The sequence below is a fragment of the Dysidea avara genome, chromosome 5 (genome assembly GCF_963678975.1).
Source record: "Dysidea avara chromosome 5, odDysAvar1.4, whole genome shotgun sequence".
NCBI lineage: Eukaryota > Metazoa > Porifera > Demospongiae > Dictyoceratida > Dysideidae > Dysidea > Dysidea avara.
Window position 1 is genome coordinate 26,578,861 of NC_089276.1, and position 26,858 is coordinate 26,605,718.

The 26,858-nt window shown below is 39.8% G+C and overlaps 3 protein-coding genes across 4 annotated transcripts in view; 2 read left to right on the forward strand and 1 right to left on the reverse strand.

Annotated features, from left to right (window-relative positions):
* LOC136256907 (ankyrin repeat domain-containing protein 13C-like) overlaps nt 1-26,858 on the reverse strand; it is a 230,799-nt gene that overhangs the window by 104,042 nt on the left and 99,899 nt on the right. The gene's annotated exons all lie outside the window — the stretch shown is intronic.
* The window catches only part of LOC136256908 (transitional endoplasmic reticulum ATPase-like), a 196,530-nt gene that overhangs the window by 43,057 nt on the left and 126,615 nt on the right, over nt 1-26,858 (forward strand). The window lies entirely within an intron of this gene.
* The window catches only part of LOC136256904 (uncharacterized), an 80,404-nt gene that overhangs the window by 29,440 nt on the left and 24,106 nt on the right, over nt 1-26,858 (forward strand). The window contains exon 6 of the mRNA XM_066049967.1: nt 26,095-26,838. Within this exon, the coding sequence (XP_065906039.1) occupies nt 26,095-26,838 (744 nt within the window). The remainder of the gene's footprint in view (nt 1-26,094; nt 26,839-26,858) is intronic.

The following is a 26,858-nucleotide window of genomic DNA, read 5'->3' on the forward strand; positions in this document are numbered from 1 at the left end:
ATCTACAAGGTAACTTCTTCTAGCTGATCTCTATACAGGGTGATTTATTTGTAGTTGAATTCTGTACAGGTGGTTTCTTTGTAGCTGAACTCTGTACATGATGGTTTCTTTGTAGCTAAACTCTTTACAAGGTGACTTCTTCTAGCTGAACTCTCTACGGGGTAATTTCTTTGTAGCTGAACTCTCTATATGATGGTTTCTTTGTAACTGAACTCTCTACAAGGTAACTTCTTCTAGCTGATCTTTCTACTGGGTGATTTGTTTGCAGCTGAACTCTCTACATGGTGGTTCTTTGTTGCTGAACTCTCTACAAGGTGAATTCTTCTACCTGATCTCTCTACAGGGTGATTTGTTTGTAACTGAACTCTGTACAAGTGCGTTTTTGTGGGTGATCTCATTGCAGGTTGATTTGTTTGTAGCTGAACTCACTAAAGGGTGATTTTGCTTGTAGCTGAACTCCTTGCATTGTATCTAGTTTCTAGCTGATCTCTCTACAGGGTGATTTGTTTGTAGCTGATCTCTCTACAAGTTGATTTGTGTGTAGCTGATCTCTCTGCAGGTTGATTAATTTGCAGCCGATCTCTCTACAAGGTAATTTGTTTGTAGCTGAACTGTCTATAAAGTGATTTATTTGTAGCTGATCTCTCTACAAGTTGATTTGTGTGTAGCTGATCTCTCTGCAGGTTGATTTGTTTGTAGCCGATCTCTCTACAGGTAATCTGTTTGTAGCTGAACTCTCTATAAGGTGATTTGTTTGTAGCTGATCTCTCTGCAGGTTGATTTGTTTTAGCTGAACTCTCTACAGGGTGATTGCTTGTAGCTGAACTCCTTACATTGTGTCTAGTTTCTAGCTGATGTCTCTACAGGGTGATTTTTTGTAGCTGAACTCTCTTCAGGGTGATTTGTTTCTAGCTGATCTCTCTACAGGTAGATTTGTGTTGATTTGTTCATTGCTGATCGCTCTAAAGGTAATTGATTTGTTGCAGTTGAACACCCTGCAAAGTGTTTTGTTTGTATCTGATCACTCTAAAGGGTAATTTGTTTGTAGCTGAACTCTCTCCACAGTGACTTGTGTGTAGCTGAATTCTGTGTAACTGAATTCTCTAGAGAGTGACTTAATTGTAGCTGAATTCTCTACACAGTGCATGACTTGTTTATAGCTGAACTTTCTTCAGTGTGACTTGTAATGTTCTGAATCTCTATAGTGATATATTTGCTTAACTCTCCTCATGGTGACTGTCTTCTTGCTGAACTGTCTATAAGATTAACTGTTTGCAGCTGAACTCCCTACAGAATAACTTGTGATGTAATAAAATTCTATAATGGAGTAAATAAATTAGCCGAATGCTCTATTAGGGTGACTGTTCTATTAGAGTATCTCGATCTCGCATTTGCTACACGGAGTTGGCTTTCGAATCATAACTCAGTGGTTTGTAATCCGATTCTTCTGTACTACTGCAAGGACTTTCTATGAAGATTATTCCAGCTATACACCGATTTTCAGCTCATTGCTCTAAGCGGTTTGCCTAGTAGGCGTGAAAACTAATACTTTTTTATTCATAAAAATCGATCGCGTAATTGTGACACAGGTTGGGTTTTGTGTCATATCTCCGTGGTCTTTATCTCGATTCCTTTCAAACCGCCAAAAGGCACTCCTACGATGGTTACTCCATCTACATAGCAATTTTCAACTCATTGCATGAAGCGGTTTACCCTGTAGGCGTGACAACAAATCGATCTTGTTTTACGCGAATAATCGGTCATAACTCCTGAACCATTCATCGGATTTGTACCAAATTTGGTGCTAGGATTCGCCTTTGGACTCCCTTTCTGTGTGCCAAATTTCAAGGCGATCGGAGTACGCATTTGCTTGTTATAGCAATTTTTGCAAGTGTGCGAAAAGACGAAGAAGAAGAAGAAAAAAACGAAGAAAAAAAAACGAAACTTTGGCAGCTCGTATCTCGGAAATGGCTGGAGCGATTTCCTTCAAATTTGAAATGTAGACTCCCTTGGCTGGCGGGCAACTGTGTAGCAAATTTGGTTCCAATCAGATAAGTGATCACCGAGATACAAAGGTGTGAAAATGACGTTTTTGTTCTTCCTGTCAATATACTCATCAGATAAGTGATCACCGAGATACAAAGGTGTGAAAATGACGTTTTCGTTCTTCCTGTCAATATACTCACGGTGTGGCGCGCCGGCTTCTTGGGCCGCACGACACACTACCGTGTGTCTTGATATATACATATACATATATATTTACATATATCTTGATATATATACATATACACATATATATATTTTAGCACAAAAATCCAAGCCTTTATGATTCCTACTACTATTCTGTATGAAATCCTTTGTACCTGGAAACTGTATATTTGTAATTTAATGTGTTTTATCACATTAGCGAATACAAAACGTCTTTGTATACATTATATCTAGCAGGTTCCAGCATTGTACCGTATGTGTGTTACATTTGGCAGTGATTTTAATTTGGTGGTTTGGCGAATTCTGCGCCAATCGCCAAATTAAAATCACCGCCAAACCTTAATTACTATCACCACGTGGTTCCACGTTCCGGAGCACATGGCGTTACACAAGTACTTTAGGAGGGTGAACAAGGACAAAGATGACAAGAAATTACTGGTATTACCTGTGCCCAAGAAAATTAAAATGGCCGACAAAGCTGTAGCCAAAGCCATGGAATTGTCGAAGTCCACAGATAGAGGAAAGTACAACACTTACTCCAAACGACAGAGAGCTCAAATTTAGGAAATACGCTGCAGACCACAGTCTGACTAAAGCTGCAACTCATTTCAGTTCACTGTGGAAGATCCCAATCAATGAAACGACGGCCAGGCAGTTAAGGTCAAAATACTTGGACGCGCTAAGTGAAGCTTGTGAAGAAGCGTCTAAAGATCCAAAGAAAGCAGGAGAAGCAGTGACAGTAGAAACTCTTGAGACAAAGGAGAGGAAAAGGCCCTTGAAACTTGGTGAGGAAATGGACGCTGCTGTCCAAGAGTATATCGAGTCTCTTAGATTGATGGGCACTGTTGTTAATGCAACTGTAGTGATGGCAGCAGCGGAAGGGATTGTGGCAGCAAGAGATGTAACCAAGCTTAGGCAGCATGATGGACATTTTTATGGTGGTCATATTAATATCACCAAAAGTTGGGCTAGGTCTATATTAGATCGAATGGGATACATGAAGAGAAAATGTTCAACAGCAGGGAAAACTACAATTTCAGAATTTGATGAAATTAAGGAGGTGTTTTTAGCTGATGTTGCTGCAGTAGCAGTGATGAGGAACATCCCAAGTGATTTAATATTTAACTGGGATCAAACTGGGCTGTCAATTATTCCTACTGGGAACTGGACGATGCACAAAGCAGGAGCCAAAGTGGTACCAATCGCACACTCTGATGATAAGCGACAAATAACTGCCGTGTTGGCAGCCAATGCAATGGGCGAATACCTCCCACCACAGTTGATCTATAAAGGAAAAACGACAAGGTGCCATCCTGATGTAACTTTTCCACCTGGTTGGGATATCTGGCATACTGACAATCATTGGTCTAATGAGGATACAATGAAGCGATATCTCGAGAAAATCATCATTCCTTTTGTCAACCGTAAAAGATAAGAATTGGGTTTACAAGATAACTACCCTGCACTTGCCATCTATGATGGATTCCCTGGGCAGACTACTGATGCAATTTTTTCATTGCTCACTGCTCACAACATTTGTACAGTACAAATTCCTGCCAATTGTACTGACAAGTTGCAGCCACTGGATATTGCAATTAACAAGCCCATGAAGGATCGCCTTAGGGCTACTTTTCAATCATGGTATGCTAAAGAAGTCAGCAAGCAGTTGAAGACGTCATCAGTTAAAGAAGTCAAAGTTGATGTAAACCTTGGGGTGGTGAAAATCCCTAGTGCTAAGTGGATTATGGAAACATGGAAAGAGATGGAAACAAGGCCACAGATGGTAGTAAATGGATTTAGAAAGGCTGGAATACTGGATGCCATTAAACTGTAAAAGTACTGCCGCATACTTATACTATTATACAGTAGTTGTGCTTATAAATACCAGTAGCTATGTACAGATATATTGTTTTGTTCAGCACTAATAGAATAAAGTTTCAGCAAACACTAGGAAATTCAACAAACATGCAATTCTCAATACAATTAATCAAATGTGTTCTCATAAAATTTTGTAAATACTTTGGTGGTTGCTTTCCATAGGCTAGTGAAACACTAATGGCTATAGCGAATAGCCCACAATCCACAAAATCTTTTTGTTTGGGACTACCAGCAGCTATCTTAACAGTGATATGTGCTCCAAGCAGTTCCTTTATTTTATTTAATGTTGGCTCATCAACTGACTCGTATAGCGAATCATATATGGAGACTACTGGGTAAAATGTGATGGACGACGCCACAATCCAATGATTTTGTCGGCAGTGGATGATCTGCAGGTACTTATCACTGGATACCATACTGGTTTGACTACTGAAAAATAATGTAGACTGTAATCCAACAATACCAGAACTTTTAAACTGGGCTTTAAGAATCTCCTGTTAATAGTTGATATGCTTATCATTCAACATTAACCTGTAATAAAATATTTTATATGACACACCTTATGAATATTATCACCCGCCTTTCACAATAGTTTCTCTATCTGCAATACTGAGCACTTTCCTGTTGAAATTGACCCAATGATCATTTTGTTGTGACTCATCACCATCTTGCTCATCTGTTATCAGAACATCTTCTACACAAACAACCTCTGGCTCTTGACGTGCAACATCTTTTTGCTTTTTACTAGGATGTGATTCTTCCTTGTTACCACTGTGTTCTCCATCTACTGGTAATTTTCTCTTTTTTGGAATTTCAAATCACTTGACAAGCCTTGCCACATTGGACAGGTGGGAGTTAACACCAGTGAACGTTAGCTTACATGGAACGTCGAGGCCTCCCTGTCTTAAATCTGTCGAGTACTGTCTTGGTCCCGTTATAGTACAACAAATTATTCCCCCAACTCCAAAAATACACTACAAGCAGCAGAAATCTTTTGGAGCATGTGGCCAACAACCATGGATGAATCTGAGGCAGCTGGTTTCAATACTGCCACTGCAAATGGATCGCTTCTGTTTCCACTTTCCTGGTGGCAAATTAATTCTTCTCCGATAAACGGCGTCCACACGCTTTTATAAACATGATGACTAGTCTGGCATAGCCGACCCGTGCGCGTAGCGCGAGGGTCTGGTGACAGCCGCATTCAGTACCTGTGCAGATGGAATGCAATTAAATTTGAAAATACGTGCGAAACACTTGGACAATTTCCGGTAACAGAGCGCAACAGCTACTGTACTTGCACTTGCAATGACGTCTATTTCCTCTACAAACCCTTACATTTGTGCTGGTTGTAGAAGACATAAGAAGCTCGCCATAATCAGTGGCCAAATCGGAATAATGTCATAGAATGTTGTTAATTGGTCACTAAGCGATCTAATTGGACGCACCAGTTTTTCGTAAGGCTGGCACAGGTACTGAATGCGGCTGCCACCAGATCCTCGCGTTACGCACGCGGGTCGGCTACGCCAGACTACATGATGACCACGAACAACTTGTTCACTCTCGTAGGACTCCATACTCTCAAGTGAGCGAAATGTTTCGTTAAACGAAATTAGTGTTCACCAATTTTTTTTTAAATTTCCATTCTTCACCATTTCGCCAAACTAAATGTTCGCCAATTTCCATTCTTCTCCAATTCGCCAAATTTAATGATCGCCAAATGTACCACGCATACGGTATATTAGAAAATTTCAAATTGTGTAGCTAAAATTCCCCGTATCTAATCCAAGCTGTGAAAAAAATGTGGCCTTCCAAACATATAGGCTACAATGTGATATTAAAGACAGCAGCCAAGAAATGGCTGTAATGATATTATGTCAATTAAATTTATAAATTGTAATATTATAATATTATTGCAGCCACTTCTTGGCTGCCACCTTTGATATCACATCATTTTACTGTAATACTAGCCTAATTTTGGAAGACTGTACCTTTCCCAGCTTGGCTGTTTTGCATTAGATATCATTCATTATTATCATACAGTTCATTCTTTATAATCACTTATTAAGTTCTAATAAGTTGTATGTATTAATATATAGTTATACAACGGCCACGAGTGCTCTGCCTGATATAAACGCACGAGCCTGAGGGCCGTTAGGCCCGAAGGCAAATGTGTTTATACAGGCAGAGCACGAGTGCACGTTATATAACTGTTATGTACCACTCACCTAATAGGTGGGGAGAGTCTCACAAGACAGCTGTAACACTTATAAAGGCCAGGTTTCTAACATCGATTGTGGGTAACCAAGCCGGACGTTGCGATGACGTTCCCCCTGCAGTACTGCAGCCACCTGAGATATTGAAAGCTAGTACGCTATGGGTTATATCACTAACCTGCATTCGCTGTTCGACTCTCATCATGTAGTGCTCAGCATGCCAGCGTGCCATATAGACTAAGCACCAGACTAATCGCCATAGTGATTCTCTCGAGTGAAAAAAAAGCAGCTAAATAGACGGTTTAAGTAAACAAAACCTAACTAATAAACGATACTAGTCTAATTCTTACTATTCACACTGGCTAAACTCGAATCTGTTGGCATGACAAACTGGTTACCACAATCGAACGTAAAGGTTAGTATTATTTAGAATATTTGAGTCATTGTTGAAGTGGACTACAGTTTAATCTGAGCTAAGATGGCACCAGACTAGTAAGGTGTATAAGTACGTTTATATATATGTAGACTAGAGTTGTGGCCACCCGCGTTGGGTTTTTCGATCGCCATTGGCTGCTTGTAAACATTATACGTATTGGTGACGTTATGGCCCACAATCGACCTTTACATGTCAGGCTATAAAAGAATTCGAGTGATCTGTGAAGCGTCTTTCCACCTATTAGGTGAGGTGTTGTAGTGGTCTTCGCCACCGGCACTTGTGCTATGCTGCACAAAACCGCAGCCAGTGCAATATCTGTATATTGCACTGCGGTGCACTGCGGTCGGTGCATTATAACTTATAATGCACTCGTTGTGGTCTACAAAACTGCAACCAGTGCGTTATAAGGCCCCTATTTGGTGATTATTAGTTTCTCATCCACCGCCCGCATCCTTCTAAAGCTACCGCATGGTAAGCCATTATTTACTCTGCGCATGCTCAGAAGAACACGTGATACCAAACTGTTATAATTTTTGTTGATGAACGCTACAATGCGCTATATATCACCAGGAGAACTGTTGTTTTCCTTAGCAAATTGCTGCAGTGCCAGTTGCAATCGTGCTCTATCGACTTCATCAAAGCAGGCTTTCAGTTGACTGTCGAAAAACAGTTGGCGATCACGAAAAGTAGAATCAGCTGGTGGAGGAAATGTTTGTAGTAAGAAGAAAAAGACAATTTGGACAAGGTCTGTACATCAGTGTGTTAATATAAAATAATGGTATAATGGTAATACCCTCCCGCCCGCATCATAATGATTAGAAAGGCTGGATGAGAAACTAATAATCACCGAATAGGGGCCTAAGTTATAATGCACTCGCTGCGGTCTGCAGCAGTGCAATATACAAATTATGGCACTGGCGGTGCCTTTGAACTGCCCACGCAGAGTGGTACATTAATAATTATACAACCAAGTACTAAAGATAATACGAAATGTGGTTAAAATTATGTCATAAATAAATAATGACTAAATAAATAATGTTTGAGAAAACTACAAGGCCTAATGACAGAGACAATGGTATAATGGGCAGGTGTTTTCATGGAGGTGATAGAAACGTACAATGATTCTACTTAACGCCAATCAAAACAGTTAGTACGTGGTACCCACTACTAATCAACCAGGCGGATTCTAGACGAGCGAACTATTGTTCATTTGTGTTTGAAAGTGGGCGACAGCGACTATTTTGATGGGAAGACGAGTGGTTGCTATGCTCGCTTAATGAACAACATAAAGCTACTATAATCGCTAGAGGTTAGTTTACGTTGGTTAAAACACTTTTGATGGTTTTGTTTCTTTAGGTCTCGTGTAACTAGGCTACCTTCACTCATGTATGGGATGGGAGAAAGCCTCACCTGGCAGGCCATTGTGCAAAGAAGGTGCAGTTTCCAGCTGGTAAGTTTGTGTGATGATGCATCTCCACCTGAAGCCTTTTAGTGCCAGGAGTACCCAGACTGATCACTGATATGGCCCTGAGAAAACTACATAAATATTCACTGCCAAATTGCATTCCATGTACTGAACACTGATGGAGAGAACAAACACAACATACACAAAATGTGCCCTTAGGCTAATAATTACTGTGTACATGGTTGTACTTGCTATTAACTGCTATCATTATATGTAGCTACAGTCTGCCGCCATCAACAATGCTCTACATACTTGTGCACACTGACATCCATGAAATTCTGGTATTGCATTTCAACTACATTTGTTCTCCAATTTTTTTGGTTTGTTTTGCTGCATATCCACAGCATCATGTGATCATTTTTAAATTAGTACAAATGACCCAGCTCATGTTAAGTATATACATAACTCAGATATCAATTGTAGGTGACAGTCAGTTGAAATACTCTGCTTTTATCCCAATCTTACCGTGGTCTGCTCTTGGCAACTCCAGCCATGTCTTAATCCAGTGTTCTGATCCATCCTCATTTAAACATATCATGTAACACAAATTGTGTACAATTGCATAAATTTTATGTAATAAGTATTCGTTGGATGTTTAAACTTCACTGCTTGTAGGCGTCAGATTCAATACCATGATTCTCACAATTTAAAGTGCAATCTCACATTTCCATGGTCGGATAATCAGAATTCATACTGATTGTAATTGCATACTAATAGATCCCTTATGTTTATGTGTGGTTGTCTCGTTAGTGATTGTACTTGGTTGTATGTTCCCCAGGCCTAGTAATTATACAACCAAGTACTAAAAATAATACAAAATGCGGTTAAAATTACGTCATAAATAATAATGAATGAAATAAATTAATGTTTGGGAAAACTACAAGGCCTGTGAACTTGCACTAACTGGGGTTCGACTCACCAGTGAACAAAGGCACAAACTTATAATAATTATGCTGATGACTTGAACGAACATGTAATTCTATATAACGCCCAGCACCACACCCATGATTCCAAAGACCACAAGTGACCATCTGCAGGTATACTACTAACTTGTCTACTAATAGTTTGTGCCCAGATCTTCATTCAGACAAGTTCCAGGTGCCACTGTAAGCCTCCCAAGTCGCCATGCCAGCTGCCAGTACATGCGTTCAGGTGGATTATTAACATAGGTAGACTATGTTTTCATGTTGTAATACTGTTAGCATTGTTTGTTTGTACTGTGTTTGTATTTACATAAAATATTATCTCCTGTTGCTGTGAAGTGCCAATCGCTACTGTAGCTGCCATTCAGTGTCTGCACACCACTGATGTGCCATATTCATGAGTATTCCTTTGAAGGAACTGCCACCTTTCACAGTGATCTGCTATACATTTTATTTCATCTTGTAGTATATCCAAGACACTATCTGATCATTTTTGACATATCGACCCATGCCATCTCATACTTAAAAATGTAACTCAGCGGATGAGTCAGATAATGGTTGTGTGTGACACATAGTGGAAATACTCGGCTTCTTTTGTCCCAGATATTACTGTGGTCTGCCCTTGGCAACTCCAGCCATGTCTTAATCCATCACCATGATCCATCCTCATTTAAACAACTGGTATCACATGAGGAGGACACAAATTGTGTACAGATACATAAATTAATGTCCTAGACTTAATTAAGCGTTGTTGGTCGGTATGAATTCTGAGGGCCTGCTATATATGTATATAAATATATTAGAGTGCACATGACTGTTGTCTTGATTATACCCAATAAAGCTTAAGCCTCTGATTATAATTACATTTATGTGCCAACACACACACACACACACACACACACACACACACACACACACACACACACACACACACACACACACATACTGTACTGGTCATGTACTGCCTTATTGGTAGGTTGTCCCGTTGGTGATTGTACTCAGTTGTACATGCCCCGGGCCTAGTAATAATAATAATAATAATAATAATTATTATTATTATTACTAGGACCGCATCACATACAACCAAGTACATACACCAATGTGACAGCCCCCTGGTGAGGCTATTAGGTGGTGAAGGCATGATCCCCAAATCAACTCAATATGTCACAGTAGTGACAGATACAACACAATAGTGGCATCGTAACTAAAGGCCACCAGTAGCTAAGTGCCAGTACATCATTGGTGTGGTAATGGCACAGTGATATGTACAAAGTATATGTATACAAAACATACAGGAGAGAACTATACATTATTGCAGTATTGTATGCAGCAATACATTATAGGCAACATCAACAGATAAAAATTATTAGCCAATATACAGCACAGTATCAACATCAACTAGAGCTAAATAAGGTTCATCAGTGGTGTAGCAATGACACAGTGATGGGTGACACACTATAATTATGCAAACACAACTTGCAGGAGATAGCTACACAATACTGTAGGAATATGCAAGCCAGATGAACCAGATAAAGGAAAACAGCCAAGCCAGCCAGAACCTAGTAGCTAAGCCAGGTGAAGGCAAAAAAGGTTAAGCATGTATTGAATTGCCTGACACCAACACAAAGGAAGTTCGCCATGCCAGCTGCACAAGACAAGATTGTTTACTTTTATTTTATATGTAACTGTATTGTGAAGTGGTATGTGTTTTAATGTTTTCTTGTATTGTTTAATTACATATTTTATGTGCACGAATCCACTGGCAGCTGGCATGGAGACTTGAGATGTTACAAACATAAAAACTTACTTGTAATCTTCTTGTTTATGTGTGTAAAGTGGCCTCTGGTTCTCCTGCAGTCTTTCTATGGACATTCACTAATCTTCTCCTTCGCGCAATCTGTATTTAAGCAAGGGTGTGGTGCTGGGCATTGTATAGAATTACACGTACGGTCAAGTCATCAGCACGAACAGGCATACTTATTATACGGTTGTGCCTTCATTCACAGGCGAATCTATCCCCACTTAGTTCATGTCTCTAGGCCTCGTAGTTTTCTCAAACATTATTTATTCATTCATTATTATAATGACGTAATTTTTTACCGCATTTCGTATTATCTTTAGTACTTGGTTGTATAACTAGGCCCGGGGCAAATACAACTATGTACAATCACCAACGGGACAACCTACTAATGGGGCATGTACAAACAGTGCATGGCCAACACAGTGTGTGCAGGTAGAAAAGATGCACAGTAATATAATTCTAGAGGAATTGACTGGCACATAAACATAAGGGATGTATTAGTCTGCAATTACAATCAGTGATTATCCGACTATGGAGATGTGAGATTGCACTTTAATTGTGAGAATCATGGTATTGAATCTGATGCCTACAAGCAGGAAAGCTTAAACATCCAACGAATATATATTACATTAATTTTACACAATTGTACACAATTTGTGTTACAGGATATGTTTAAAAGAGGATGGATCATGGTGATGGCTGGAGTTGCCAAGGGCAGACCACAGTGATATCTGGGACAAAAGAAGCCGAGTATTTCCACTATGTGTCACACACAACCATTATCTGACTCATCCACTGAGTTACATTTTTAAGCATGAGATGGGTCGATATGTCAAAAAATGGTCAGATGGTGTCTTGGATACACTGCAAGATGAGATAAAATGTGTAGCAGATCACTGTGAAAGGTGGCAGTGCCTTCAAAGGAATACTCATGGATATGGCACATCAGTGGTGTGCAGACACTGAATGGCAGCTACAGTAGTGATTGGCACTTCACAGCAACAGGAGATAGTATTTTATTTATGGGTAGTTAAATACAAACACAGTACAAACAAACAATGCAAACAGTATTACAACATGAAAACATAGTCTACCTCTGTTAATAATCCACCTGAACGCATGTACTGGCAGCTGGCATGGCGACTTGGGACAGCTTACAGTGCAACTGGAACTTGTCTGAACGAAGAACTGGGCACAAACGATTAGTAGACAAGTTAGCAGTAGACCTGTGGATGGTCGCTCGTGGTCGCTAATCTTCTCCCAGCGTTTGGAATCATGGGTGTGGTGCTGGACATTATATAGAATTACACATTCATTCAAGTCATCAGCACGAACAGGAGTAATTATTATACGTTTGTGCCTTTGTTCATCGGCGAGTCGAACCCCGGTTAGTGCAAGTTCACAGGCCTTGTAGTTTTCCCAAACATTCATTATTTTCATTATTATTATTTATGATGTAATTTTATTATTCTTAGTATAACTAGGACCGGGTCACATACAACAATGCACATAAACCAACGTGACCACCTACCCATAGGGCATGTATAAACAATGTCATAGCCAGCACTCAGAGCAGTGGGTGTGCCGGCAGAAATGATACGCATTCATACACAGGAAAAAGTTTAACTGACATCAGAAAATCACAATACTAAAATGTAGCTTACACATAAAAACAAGTGATCTATAGTGGCATTAATTGATTTGTTTATAGAGTAGGTGTGAGATATCTCTGAAGGTGACTCAATCAAAAAGTAAGGCCATTATGCACGACAAGGTGGTGAAGGCCACCACAATCAGCATATGACTCCAGACTAAAGGCAACTGGTACATCAGTGGTGTGGCTGATGTGTACACACGACATTCTGAGCAGTAGATGACATACTAGAGATACACATTAAAGCAGTAGTGTATGCAGCAATGTATTATTGGCAACACTGATGGTGGAAAATCATTTTATTAGCAAGCCAGGTGAAGGATGAAGCTGTCCTGCAGCAACTTGGGACTCATTGTGCCACCTGGAAACATTTGTAAAACAAAGAGACACCAGTCACAAATGATCACAATAAACTCTGTTGTAACTAGAGGCCACTGGTATGTGCCAGCAGTGTTGCATTGCCACAGTGATCACAGTCTATAATATTATGCATACACATTACACAACATTACACATTATTGTATAGCTATACAACAGTGCATATTATAGATCACAGACCATTGGCAACCGCAGAAATAATTCCAGCTAGCAAGCCAAGTGAAGAATGAAGATGTACAATAAAAGTAAAACATTGAAACATACTCTTTACCTTGTTGTTCACATAAGCTGGTTGTTCATGAGCGCATCAGCTGGTATCTGAGCTGGTATCAGCTGGCTGTTCTGGCACTGATGCCTGGAATGCATACGCTGGACTTAAAATACAGCTACAAACATTAAAACATACTTGTAATCTTGGTGTTTACTTTTAAGGTGGCCTCTAGCTCTCCTACAATCACTCGTGGACGTTCATTAATCTTCTTCATGAATTCTGAAATTAAAGCATGGGTGTGGTACTGGGCATTATATAGAATTGCACATACAGTAAAGTCATCAGCACAAACAGGCGTAATTATTATACGGTTGTGCCTTCATTCACAGGTGAATCTATCCCCGGTTAGTTTATGTCTCTAAGCCTTAATTGTAGTTTTATTTATTAATTAATTAATTATTATTATTTATGATGTAATCTTGACCACATTTCTTATTATTCTTAGTACTTGGTTGTATAATCATACACATTAGGGACATTGAAGGTGTGGGGGCGATCCGTGATATATAACCCAAAAATTTGCCATGATTTTCCTCACTATGACATGGCACTATTGGTTGGGTAAAACCAAGCCCAAAAGTGTCTTGAGATTGACCTGAAACGTTTGCATCAAGTTGCTACAGAGTTTTAAAAATATATATTTCAACAGAATTTTCTACTGCCTGCCTGCCTGCCTGCCTGCCTGCCTGCCTGCCTGCCTGCCTGCCTGCCTGCCTGCCTGCCTGCCTGCCTGCCTGCCTGCCTGCCTGCCTGCCTGCCTGCCTGCCTGCCTGCCTGCCTGCCTGCCTGCCTGCCTGCCTGCCTGCCTGCCTGCCTGCCTGCCTGCCTGCCTGCCTGCCTGCCTGCCTGCCTGCCTGCCTGCCTGCCTGCCTGCCTGCCTGCCTGCCTGCCTGCCTGCCTGCCTGCCTGCCTGCCTGCCTGCCTGCCTGCCTGCCTGCCTGCCTGCCTGCCTGCCTGCCTGCCTGCCTGCCTGCCTGCCTGCCTGCCTGCCTGCCTGCCTGCCTGCCTGCCTGCCTGCCTGCCTGCCTGCCTGCCTGCCTGCCTGCCTGCCTGCCTGCCTGCCTGCCTGCCTGCCTGCCTGATGCCTTCAGTCAAGCGTAGCGGTAATTTTTTTGCAGAAGCACTTCTAGTTCGCTTAAGAAAAAAACCTTTGGTATATTGATAAGCATACAATGCTTGCGCTATTGTCTTACCTTTTATCCTTCTTTACCATGGCCATCAGTCAAGGTTCTACCACTGAGTGTTAATAGACTACAGTACGGCTTCCATACCAGTGTATATTGCATCATACTATTCGAATACACGTGGTCGCCGGTTGCACCAAAAGCATGCATACATGACTTGCTGTTGATATCGATCAGAAAGAGCAACTCTTGGCGAACTATATAGCAATGTGTAAGTCAATAAATATAGTTTATTTAGTAACAATGTTAAACCGAGTCAGGTCATCCAGGTCCTGCTTTACAGATTATTTGGGTCTGACCCCACGTGCTAAATTAAATGTGGACGTGTTACTACACGTCATAGCGTAGCTCTGCTTCTTTCATGAGCCACACCCACACACGTAAATTACAGTCTGTAGATATATGGTAGCCACGTCCATTCATCAGTGTGTAGGTATGTACAAATCCACACTCACTTATGCAAATTACTGTCTGTAGAAATATGGTAGCCACGCCCATTCATCAGTCCGTAGGTATGCACGAATCCACATCCATTATTGTCTGCAGGCTTATGTAGAGCCACGCCCACTGATCAGTTGTTATTGTATGAGTCATAATCTAGTATAATAGAGCTGTGATTAACTCAGCAGATATTTAGTGGTAATGAGCTTGCAAAAAGACTTCACAAACAAGTATAAGAAAAATTTTGGAATTTTAAATTAGATTAGGGACAATGTATAATGCTGCAATAAAAAGTACTGAAACAAGTTGGATTGGAGTAGTACGTAATGTCCAAATACTGTAAAACAATAAGAAGTGAATATCCCTCAGGGCCGGAGGAAGCAATTCTAAAGTGGTCAGGCCAAGGGGTAGGCATACAGAATGCTGAATATTTGTTGTGTGAATGCTAGGCGGTCTGGGGGCATGTTCCCCTGGGAAAATTTTCAAAACTGCATGCTTTGAGATTAAATCTGACACTATTTTCAGCTGTAAATTCCCTAGCAAATTAATGACTAACACTTGTGTTAAACTCACTGCACTGATGCAGATACATCATGTGTTCATACAATTGTAACACATGAAAATACAGTATTGTTCCCTTTTGTTATAGCTACACACATGCAGCATAAGTCTAACATATGAAACTAATAGCTATACAACTTCTAACTGTTTTTAATGTGATAAAGTCACAACTCTGTGAATAGCTAGCTAGGCACTAAGCTATATATGGTTAATTTTGCCTTATATCATGCTATCCTGCAGTGCTCAAAATTATTAGTCATCCAATTACGTATGCTTCCATGTAAAGCTATTTATATTTCGTATTTGCTAGTTGACTAATAAATCTGTAACTAAGTACCTGAGTGCTTTATTAGGGTGACTGTTCTATTAGAGTGTTTTGATCCTTTCCATGACTGATTGTCACAAGTAAGGATTTAACAGTATGATGTAAGTGTTCTACTGGCATTATCACAATGCTTGCATGATGCTTTAAGCATCTTATTCCCAAAAACACACCAGCATAATCGACCAGTGCCTATCAACAACTCAGAGTATATATTTTTAAAATTAATGCTGAAAAACTATGCCCTGACTGGCCGAACCACTTCCTCCGGCCCTGTCCCTACTGTGCATTGAGTGTAGCACAGTAGGGATATTCACGTCTTATTGTTTTACAGTATTTGGACATTACGTACTACTCCAATCCAGCTTGCTTCAGTACTTTTTATTGCAGCATTATACACTGTCCCTAATCTAATTTAAAATTCCAAATTTTTTCTTGTACTTGTTATTACTAGGACCGGGTCACATACAACCAAGTGCATACACCAACGTTGCAACCTACCCATTGAGAAAGTATAAACAGTGCCATAGCCAGCACTCAGAGCAGTGTGTGTGTACCGATGGAAATGATACATATGCATACGTATACAGGCAAGGGAGTTTAACTGGCATCAGAAAACCACAATACTAAAACACAACCTACACAAAAATGTTAGTTATACTGAAAGTATATATTGTAGGTGTGACATGTCTCTGAAGATAGACTCTGTTGTAACTAGAGGCCACTGGTGATGTGCCAGTATATCGCGATGTGGCATTGGCACTAGTTGACACAGTGATCACAGTCTATAATATTATGCACACAGCCATGTACAACATACAGGACATTGTTGTATATGCAGCAATGCATCTTCTTGTTTATTACAGACTCACAGTAGAGTAGTATTTAAGCCTAACCCTAAGATGTACAATACAAGTATTACATTGAAACACTCATTACCTTGTTGTTCATGAGTGTATCAGCTGGTTGTTCACTACTGACACCTGGAGCGCATATCCTGCATACAACATACACAGTTACGAACATTTAAACATACCTGTAATCTTGTTGTGTACGTGTAAAGTGGCCTCTGGCTCTCCTGCAATCATGACATTTACTAATATTCTCGTTCACGCTATCTGTAATTAAGCAAAGGTGTGGTGCTGGGCATTATATAAAATTACACGTAAGGTCAAGTCATTAGTACGAACAGGCATACTTATTATACGGTTGTGCCTTCATTCACAGGCAAATCTATCCCTACTTAGTTCATGTCTCTAGGCCTCGTAGTTTTCTCAAACATTACATGTATTTATTATATATTTATTTATTCATTATTATTTATGACCATAATTTTGACCGCATTTCTTATTGTTCTTAGTACTTGGTTGTATAATTATTACTAGGACTGGGTCACACACAACCAAGTATATACACCAACGTGACAACCCCCTGGTAAGTGCATACACCAATGCGACAATCCCCTGGTGAGAGGCTATGCACACGACTAGGTGGTGCATGAAAGCTCGATTGAAACTATGATCCAAAATCAACTCAATATGTTATAATAGTGACATGCAGATAGTGGCATCCTATCTAGAGGCCATCAGTAGCCAAGTGCTGGTACATCATTGGTGTGGCAATGGCAGTGATGTGTACACAGTACATATACATACAAAACATACAGGAAAGAACTACAGTATACATTATTGCAGTATTGTATGCAGTAATACATTATTGGCAACATCACTGAAGATGAAAATTATTCAGCTATGCGGGTATCAACATCAACTGGAGGTCACCGGTACGTGAATACGGTTCATCAGTGATGTCGCAATGGCACAGTGATGGGTACGCACTATATGTATACACAACTTGCAGGAGATACACAATACTGTAGCAGTTAAGAGTATGCAGGCCAGGTGAACCAAGACAGCCAAGCCAGCCAGAGCCAGGTGAAGGCAAAATATACAAGTAATTAAACAATAAAAGAAAACATTGAAACACATACCATGCTCTTTACAATACATTTACATATAAAATACAAATAGACAATACAAATAGACATACCATTCCGTGTCTTGTGCAGCTGGCATGGCAAACTTCTTTGGGCCGCCTTGATTACCTCCTTAATCTTCTTTGTGAATGAATCCACTGGCAGCTGGCATGAGACTAGCGTGCCAGCTGGCAATACTTTCAAAAACAAATTATCAGTAGTTCTTCTTCTAGATCAGCATTAAATAGAATCGTTGTACTGTTTCTATCACCTCCACAAAAACACCCGCCCATTGTACAATTGTCTCTTCATTCAACATGGATTCTATTCCCAGTGAGTGCAAAGCCTTAGGTCTTGTAGTTATCTCCATTATTTATTTATTTCATTATTTATGATTTAATCTCGACCCCATTTCTTATTATTCTTAGTACTTGGTTGTATAAATATTACTAGGCCCAGGGCACACACAACCAAGTACAACCACCAATACAAATGGGGATGTACAAACAGTACATGACCAGCACAGTATGTGTGGGTGGAAAAGATGCACATACACAGTAGTACATATAGTAAACATAAGTGATATATGCAATTACAATCGTGAGGGCCTGCTACACTACTATGTTGTCTTGATTACTCAACCACATCATGCATTATCACCACCCCTCCTACATGATTCTCACAAGTTGAAGTTGAGGTGCAAGTGTATGCTCTCATATCTATGGTATTGAATCTCATGCCTGCAAGCAATGAAGCTTAAAATCCATTAAAATTTAGTATCTCTACAAATTTGTGTCACATGATTCTCTTCATGTTAAACATTGTTTAATGAGGATGAATCAGAGTACTGGATTAAGACATGGCTGCTGAAGTTGCCAAGAGCAGACCTTAATGATAAAGAAGCAGGGTATTTCAACTGTCTGTCACTGGAAACTGCTGAGTTATTTTTAATATGAGCTCACGACATGCATAATATTATGTCCTAAAATGATAATATGATGTCATGGACATACTACAAAGTGAATTAAATTGCAGAGAACAAATGGCTACAAGTGTGAAAGATAGCAATACTTTTAATAGGATAAAAATCCAATACCAGAAAATAACGGATATGCCACCAAGAAAATTACAATTCCATTGTGTGGTAGCATTGTAGACTGTAACTACATATAGACACAATAATATAGTTTACAGTATGTAGGTAAATAAACAGCAGCAAGCACAACCACACAGCAATTATCAGCCTAAGGGAACATTTGTGTATGTTACATTTATTATCTCTATCAGGTTATATGGGATGTAATAACAGCAGTGTTCATATAGTTTCCATCTCAAAGTATCTCACTCCTGGTACTGAAAGGCTTCAGGTTGAGAGCTATGCATTATCACACAAACTTAGCAGTCTCCACACAATGGCCTGCCAGGCCCAGTGCCGGTACATCAATGGTATGGCAATAGCATAATGATGTGTAACACTACATACTTCATACTATAGAACAGTATGTAACAATGTATTATTGACACTGAACACTGGAGATGGAAATAATTCAGTTAACACAGAGGGTGCCCACTGGTACCTGGCATGGTGACTTGGAACTCACTGTGGCACAAGAATAGCTAAGTATAATGACAAGGCAAACACTATAATAGCATTTCTATTTTTGCATCACATGTAAAGTATCTACATGCTGAGTGGACTTCGAAGTTGGCCCTGATGGCCAGACACCATTGATGAAAAAAGTGTATAGAATGTAATAGACAAGTAGTGCATTATGCATTACAAATCCATTGTGTAAGCAGAAAACATTTGTCTACCTTTTTGAAATTAGTTTGTATCTATAGAAGCTCAGGTCAATGTAATTAGATCATAGTAGAGCTGAGAGGACGCCTTTATAATATACACTACTTTAGTATACTACTACAGCATTTCTTGCACTACTACTCTTCCTCAGCTGTAATCTGAAATTGATAGACAACTGTGCATTAATCTCATGTAACAGCAGTAAAATGATACATGTATTAGACCCTTTCGTGATGAATTTTGGAGGGGCCTAAGTAAGGGTCACTTAACCTTTTCCAGCATACACTATCATGTTTATGGCATGTACTAACATTGGTATGGCTGGCAACACATCATCTCCTGAAAATTAATTTTAAGCCCATAACAACAGTCACAGGTGGAGCAGTGGGATACTACATTTCTCTGTTACAAGCAGTGTCAAGGTACAAACAACAACTTCTTAAGGTCTAAATAAGCTAGACTTCAGATCAGTGAGACCGCTAGGGGTCTTCATGATTTAGTAACCTGTAGCAGCGTCTTCACTTAGCTCAGAAATCACAACACAGGTCCTTCAAAAACATAGACCCCTGTGGTCTGAAATCTAATTATTACATATTAGAGACAGCAGTCACAAATCATCAATCAAAAAATATGGACTTTATGTGTTTCAAGCAATTTAGGATTCCATATTTGATTAGCGACAAAATTTAAACTTGGTACATGTGATCTGTGCTTCCTGTGCTACAAAGCGGTACTACAATCTGAGGTTAAGAACTGCTAATCTGCTTGTTATAAATTATAAAATTTACTGACAATCATGCAGTGACATATTAATTTGCACGTCTAAAATACAGAGCAATTTCCAGTGCTTAAAATATGTGGGAAAACCAGTCTTATTACCTATTTAAAAATATTGAGAAATGCCAAGTTTAATTTACAGCACAGGTCTTTATTCAATACCATGGAGCTGTATAGCCACATACAGCCATCCCCAGGCTGGTCAGAGGCCCCACATCGCATGTATGGATCACTATTGGTTTTGGGAAAAGCAGCTAGTAAAAGTAGACAACTGAAGTCTTTTTGATTGTGAAATTAGATAGTTTACTCATGTAGCACTGTGTTCTTCATGAAAAATATCTGCTGACATGGGAAATAAAACCAGTTTTTTCCAGATCCAGTCACATACAACTGTGTCATGTCAGATGACATGATCCACCCAATAATACAAAGCTGTAAACTTGCTGCTGTGGCTGTTCTAAGTGGCTAGCACTACTTCTGTACGTGTTTCATGGCTGAAATTGGTAAGTCATATAGGAGTATCTGGCTATAAATCTGTAGTTGTACGTGACCCAGTCCGAGAAAACCATCTTATCACCTATTTAAAAGCATTGAGGAGCCTGGGACCTGTGGATGGTGATCAGTTTGCAGTGAATGGTTAAGGTAGCACTGAACTGATTAAGTCCAACCGCACAAAGCAATTTGTTTCAACCCACGTGCATTAAGCTATTTTAGGGTGGCCCAAAACTGTGCTAGTGTACAATTTAATCTACGCTTAAAAGGCCGTTGTGATAGCCTGTGATGCTTTAGTTTAGCGTACAAAGATTCATGAAATAACATGTCTTGTTAAGGTTTCCAATGTAAAAATTCAACATATTCAACACAATTTGCTAACTGCTGTTGCATGTTGGACTAACTCTCACTTGAATACAGCTGCAGTGGTGATAAATTCCATTGCCTTCTTGGGATAGAAATTGATTGAAATATCTGCAAAATCCAAGATTACGAGCTATAACTCTCAGAAGTCTTGATCCTTTATTGCAATACTGGAGTTCAAGCTTCCTCTGTGAGTAAATCTTCACCTAACAGCATTGGTAGTTTGATTGGTGTAGTAGGTTTCCTTTCACCGCATCATTTGAGCATGATGCGGTGAAAGGCCTTTTGGGCTCCAAAAACGGGTTTTTGGGCTCAAAACGACCTTTTGGGCTCCAAAAATGGGTTTTCGTCTACAGACACCAAACAATTGATAGCCCAAACTTCCTCACATCACAGTAGTGATCATCCATTGACAAAGAAGTCACACACAAAGTATGGTTAAGTTTGAACATCTCTAACCATCTGGGTGAGTGTGATATAGAGTAAAATTTATCACACTTTGACTACATAACTTGCCTGCTTAAAAATAGAAATCTTAGCATTATGATCCATAAAGTACAGCTGTTTTACTGTATGATCCATAAAGTACAGCTGTGAGGTTATTGTCGTCAGGAATTGTAAAATAGCAGCGCTAAGGAGATTACCATTAAGATCACGTGATTTCTGCCATTTAAACACTTGATGTCTTCTGCAGTGCTACAACAACTGTAATTTATCCCTCAATACAAATATTGCCTGCAATAATAATAATAAACAAATCAATGTAGACAGTGTATTGTTATTGACCACACCCAAGCCTAGTCACATGAACCTGATTGAATAGGCTAAGTGCTATTGCAGTGACAATAACCTCGTATACTTTATGGATCATACAGTTGTTTTACACCGAGATATCTATTTTTAAGCAGTTGACAGGACAAGTTGCATAGTCAAGGTGTGATTTCCAGAAAATTTTGTCCTATATCATGCTCACCCAGATGGTTAGAGATGTTAAAACTTAACCATACTTCGTATGTGACTTCTTTGTCGATGGATGTTCACTACTGGGGTGTGAGGAAGTTTGTGCTATCAATTGTTTGGTGTCTGTAGACGAAAACCCATTTTTGGAGCCCAAAATTGTGCTCAATTGATCAGTGACAGGAAACCTACCTCACCAATCAAAGTACCAATGCTTTTAGGTGAAGGTTTACTCACAGAGGAAGGTTGAACTCCAGTATTTCGATAAAGGATCAAGGCTTCTGAGAGTTACAGCTTGTAATCTCAGAATTTGCAGATATTTCGATCGATTTCTACCCCAAGAAGGCAATGGAATTTAATTACCACTGCAGCTGTATTCAAGTGAGAATCAGTTCAACATGTAACAGCAGGTAGCAAATTATTTTGAAGATGTCAAATTTTTACATTGGAAACCCTACCTTTGTTTTTCACCTATATAACTCTGAAGTTTCAAGCTGATATTTTAATAACACTGTGCCTAGAGTCATGGCACCATGACTGGACATTTTGCTGCTAAAGTCATGGCGTAATCACCCAGTAATTCACACACTAGTTGTATGAAGGTAAGTTGGGTTGAATTTGAGGCAAGCTAAAGTTGGCACGCGTCCAGTATTCCCCGAGCATTCGACTTTATGGCACACACCTAGTAATATGCCTTTTTTCCTGTTATTAATTTATTATATACAAGAATTACAATTAACAATTATGTAATGGAGAAAACCCAGACTCTGCCTGGATCAAATCGACAACAGCAACTGGATTCACACAAATGAATTTGCTAGCAGAAGAACAGGAACCACGTAGACATCTAACTGCACAGCGTAGTGGAGAAAATGACAAGCAACATCTAATTAGTCCCATTACAGCAGCATAGTGATCATTCCTCTTCTCTGAAATGAGGGAAGCTAGATGTTTGCAAAACACAATAGCTTGATCAGCCATCCCACCTGTTGCAGAGAAGACAAGAGGAGTAAAGGTGTCGTCTCAACCTCACAAATTCAAGCTTCATAAGCACGCTTCTTCACATTTTCGTGATGACAATAAATGGACCTTGGAGCAGAAGAGCGGTTAGTAGGTGCATGAGGATTGAACACTTTAACATCAACATAAGACTTTTTACATCTACCACCCCAAAATCCATTCACAGCAACATCTAAATGTTCCCCCCATCTTCCATGTTTAGGGTGGCATGATCAAACTGTTCCCCAGAAACAGGCTGTAAGGTTGGTTTAATCTGCACTTCATGGCACACATCTGTCAGCAAAGAAGCTGTTAGATCACGTATTTCATTGTGTCTAATAGTCGGAAAGCCACCTTCAGGGCAAGAAAAAGCATGTTCAACAGAAAACTTGACCCCACAAGGGCAACGATCAGGAAATCTAACAAGATCCCAGTCATACTGGAGAGCAATAGCATCATAAAAAGCTGTCTTGTGAAGAGTAAACCCATGTTCCTGGTCAGGAAGTACAGTAAGCCAATTGGAAGCACCACATTCAGAAGCCAACTCTAAAGCTCTCTTTAAACTTGGTGGTGCTTGTTCCAATAAAGCATCCTTAGTAGAGGTCATCACAACAGACTTTGAACACTGAACAGCAGATCTCAGTGATAACTGGGTGCTTCGAACATCAGCTGAGCATATGCCTGTTTGGGACAAAAGAAGTGACTGTAAAGGTCCAGTGACTTTGGTGGAAGCATCATACTCAACAGATGACAACTGAACAAGATAATTCCCAAACCACTGAGTCTTGCAGGGAGGGAAAGCAAGTTCCTCTCTAAGTCTCCTGGTGGTGATTGCCCAGTTGCAGCTGGAATAAAAATGTTATGGATACAAACTTCTAAAGGTTTATAACAGCTGCTAACATCAGGAATAGTGAGCCATTTGCTGATGAAGCCATGCGTAAATGCAGAATAGGCAGCACGTGGTTGGGACCTGGCAATAGCAGACAGAAGGGTCAGCTCCTTAATCCATAAATTTACTTTCTGAGAGACATAGTCAGCAATGTAGGAGGTATACTAGTATACGCCCCGAGTATTCAACTTTAGGGCACGCGCCTAGTAATATGCCTCAAGCATTCAACTTTAGGGCACGCATCTTGTACTTTAGAGTTAGGGCCAGGTTTCAGGTTTAGTTTCTTCTTTACTGGTATTTATATAGGCTTCTTCATGAATGACATATATAAGGTACAAACTGAGGGTGTACAGTAACTGGCAGTGCAGTGATACAGTAGTTACAGCACTGGCCTAGAGTATGGGAGGTCCCAGGTTTGAACCTCACTTTAGCCAAACTTTTTTTTGCGTTTCTTAGGTTTTTTTGTCTAAGTGTTTTTATTCACGTGACTCTAGACACACCCTTTGAATAACTTGGCTAATGAACAACCTAGCACTAAGCCATTTTGGTTCCAACTATTTCTCACCTTGTAGAACAATTCTACGCTTTCCTTTTCACTGATAGCAACATGGAAAGTAGTGAAAACGCACACCTGTGGCCTACAACATTGGCTAACAACTCCATCAAGCCCGATTCGTGAAAATTCGAAGTGTACTGTTGTAGAGTAATGCTTACCCAATCCCTATGCTAAATTTCGATGGTCTGTAGTGCATAATTTTGAAGCTATTTAGTGAAAAGGTGGCTAGTCAGGGCGCGCTCCATATAACAGTAATCACACGATGACAGCTGGTGCCGTTTGCCAGTGCATTTACCAGAGTTATGACAACGTAATAGTTCTAAAGCATGAATAATGTTAGTTATATCAACAACGCAATCTGACAGAGTTTCTTCTGTTAGTCCACTGAGATGCTTCACTGTGGTCTATGGATTTCTGCATTTGTTCATGCATTACCACAAACATGCTGTCCAATTAACTTTGTACAGTTGCCCTTAATCGGTTCAGCACCACCTTAGCTTTGGACCCACACTCTGAAAATTATTCCTTTTAGCAACACACAAACTGACCTAGAAGACACCCTAAATCATGTGACACTATTAGTTGGTCACAAGTTACCCAGGTTTCACTGTATTTGATTACTGAACAGCTATATGCAATAATATATTCACATTGTCATATCTGGCAACCATAGGCGGCGGAAAGGGGGGGGCTAGGGGGCTTAGCCCCCCTCAGAATGATATCACGCCCGAAATTATCCTTCTTGGAGTGGGGCTGAAAACCGCGATATGATCGAGATACTCTAATAGAACAGTCACTCTAATAAAGCAGTCACAGTCTTAGAGCAGTGTGTAGCGAGTTATGTAAAGATTTTATGTAGTTTATCAGCTATAAATGCATAGCTGGTGAGGTGGGCAGCTATTGTCAGCTGGCTGTGACCTTTTTTTTTTTTTTGGTCTCACCATTACGCGCCTATACTATCTATGGTCTCACTTTACCAAACCAGAGACAAAGTAGATCATTTCCATAAGTCTGGGTCAGCCCAGCCCCCTTCATATCAATTATTTCCTCTGCCCCTGCTGGCAACAGTTCATCAAATCTACAACTGAGCCTCCAAATGGTTTCCTTGTATTCAAAAGATTAGTATTTCATACAAGCTTTGCATAACAAGGTGGCTGTTGTGTATACTATCCAACAATGCACACAGGCAATCCAAGCTTTGCAGGGCTGTATGTTGCGTACTGTCCAACAACATTTCTTGACAAAATTAATATTGTGTCCTTTTTGTATGTGAGCAAGTGGCTAAGCAATTAAGTATAATAACAAGTTGTCATGTGTGTGAACAAATGTATTGCCAAGAAGTTTTTCAAAGTTCCACAGAGCAAGTATGACTAAGTAGCTAATGCACAAAATCAGAGTCCTCACAACAAAATCCTGCTACACAATATTTAGGTGAAGCAGTAATACAAAGTGGTAATACATACCTGATATACTTTAAAGTATTTAGTTAATGTTATAAATGTTCAATAAATTAATATATATTACATGTACTGTCTTGTGTAATATATTAGGTAAAATGAAATCTGACAACAATGATATCCCTGAAATAAATTTTCAATTTCTAAGTGTTACAAGGGCATTCATTTCTCTTACATCAAACATGACAAAGCTGTTACGAACTGCAGATTTTTACATAGTACGCCGGGCTTGCATAGAACAAATCCACACACCCAATGGTGCACAGCTTCCTCTTGAGGATGTTAATGCGATAAAGTCATCAAAGAACATTGATGCACTGTTTGATACACTAGCTGGTTCACCCTACTGGAGTTGGATTGATGTACGCCTGTTAGAAGCTATGGTGGAGGCTTCAAATAATAAACAAGCTGATGTCATACTTGAAAAATACAAAAAAACTATATTTGCAAAGAAGCTGAAAGATGTCTTACCCAATGCTCCTAGCAAAGAAGTCAGAGAAACATACTTTAGCAAAGTAGTTTCTAAATTCAACAAAGACCCGGATGAAGTGACTGTGTGGGACTTACTGCAGTTTCAAACACAACTGGAGAAGGTGATTATGGATATAAGAAATGGAATATGCATCCTAGAACATCTGGAGAAAGGTTGTATAGAAATCCACTGGTATATTCCTACCTGTTGTGTTGATGGTGCATACAAGTCAGCTGTGCAAAACTGTGACCATTTTCACAGCATTGGGCTACAGCATCTTCAGATAGGATACTACCCAATAATCTATGATCCTTTGGAATCAGCCAAAGATGTAACAGCATTACCAGCTTTTCAAGTCAACTCTGGTAAGTTTATTTAAACATAT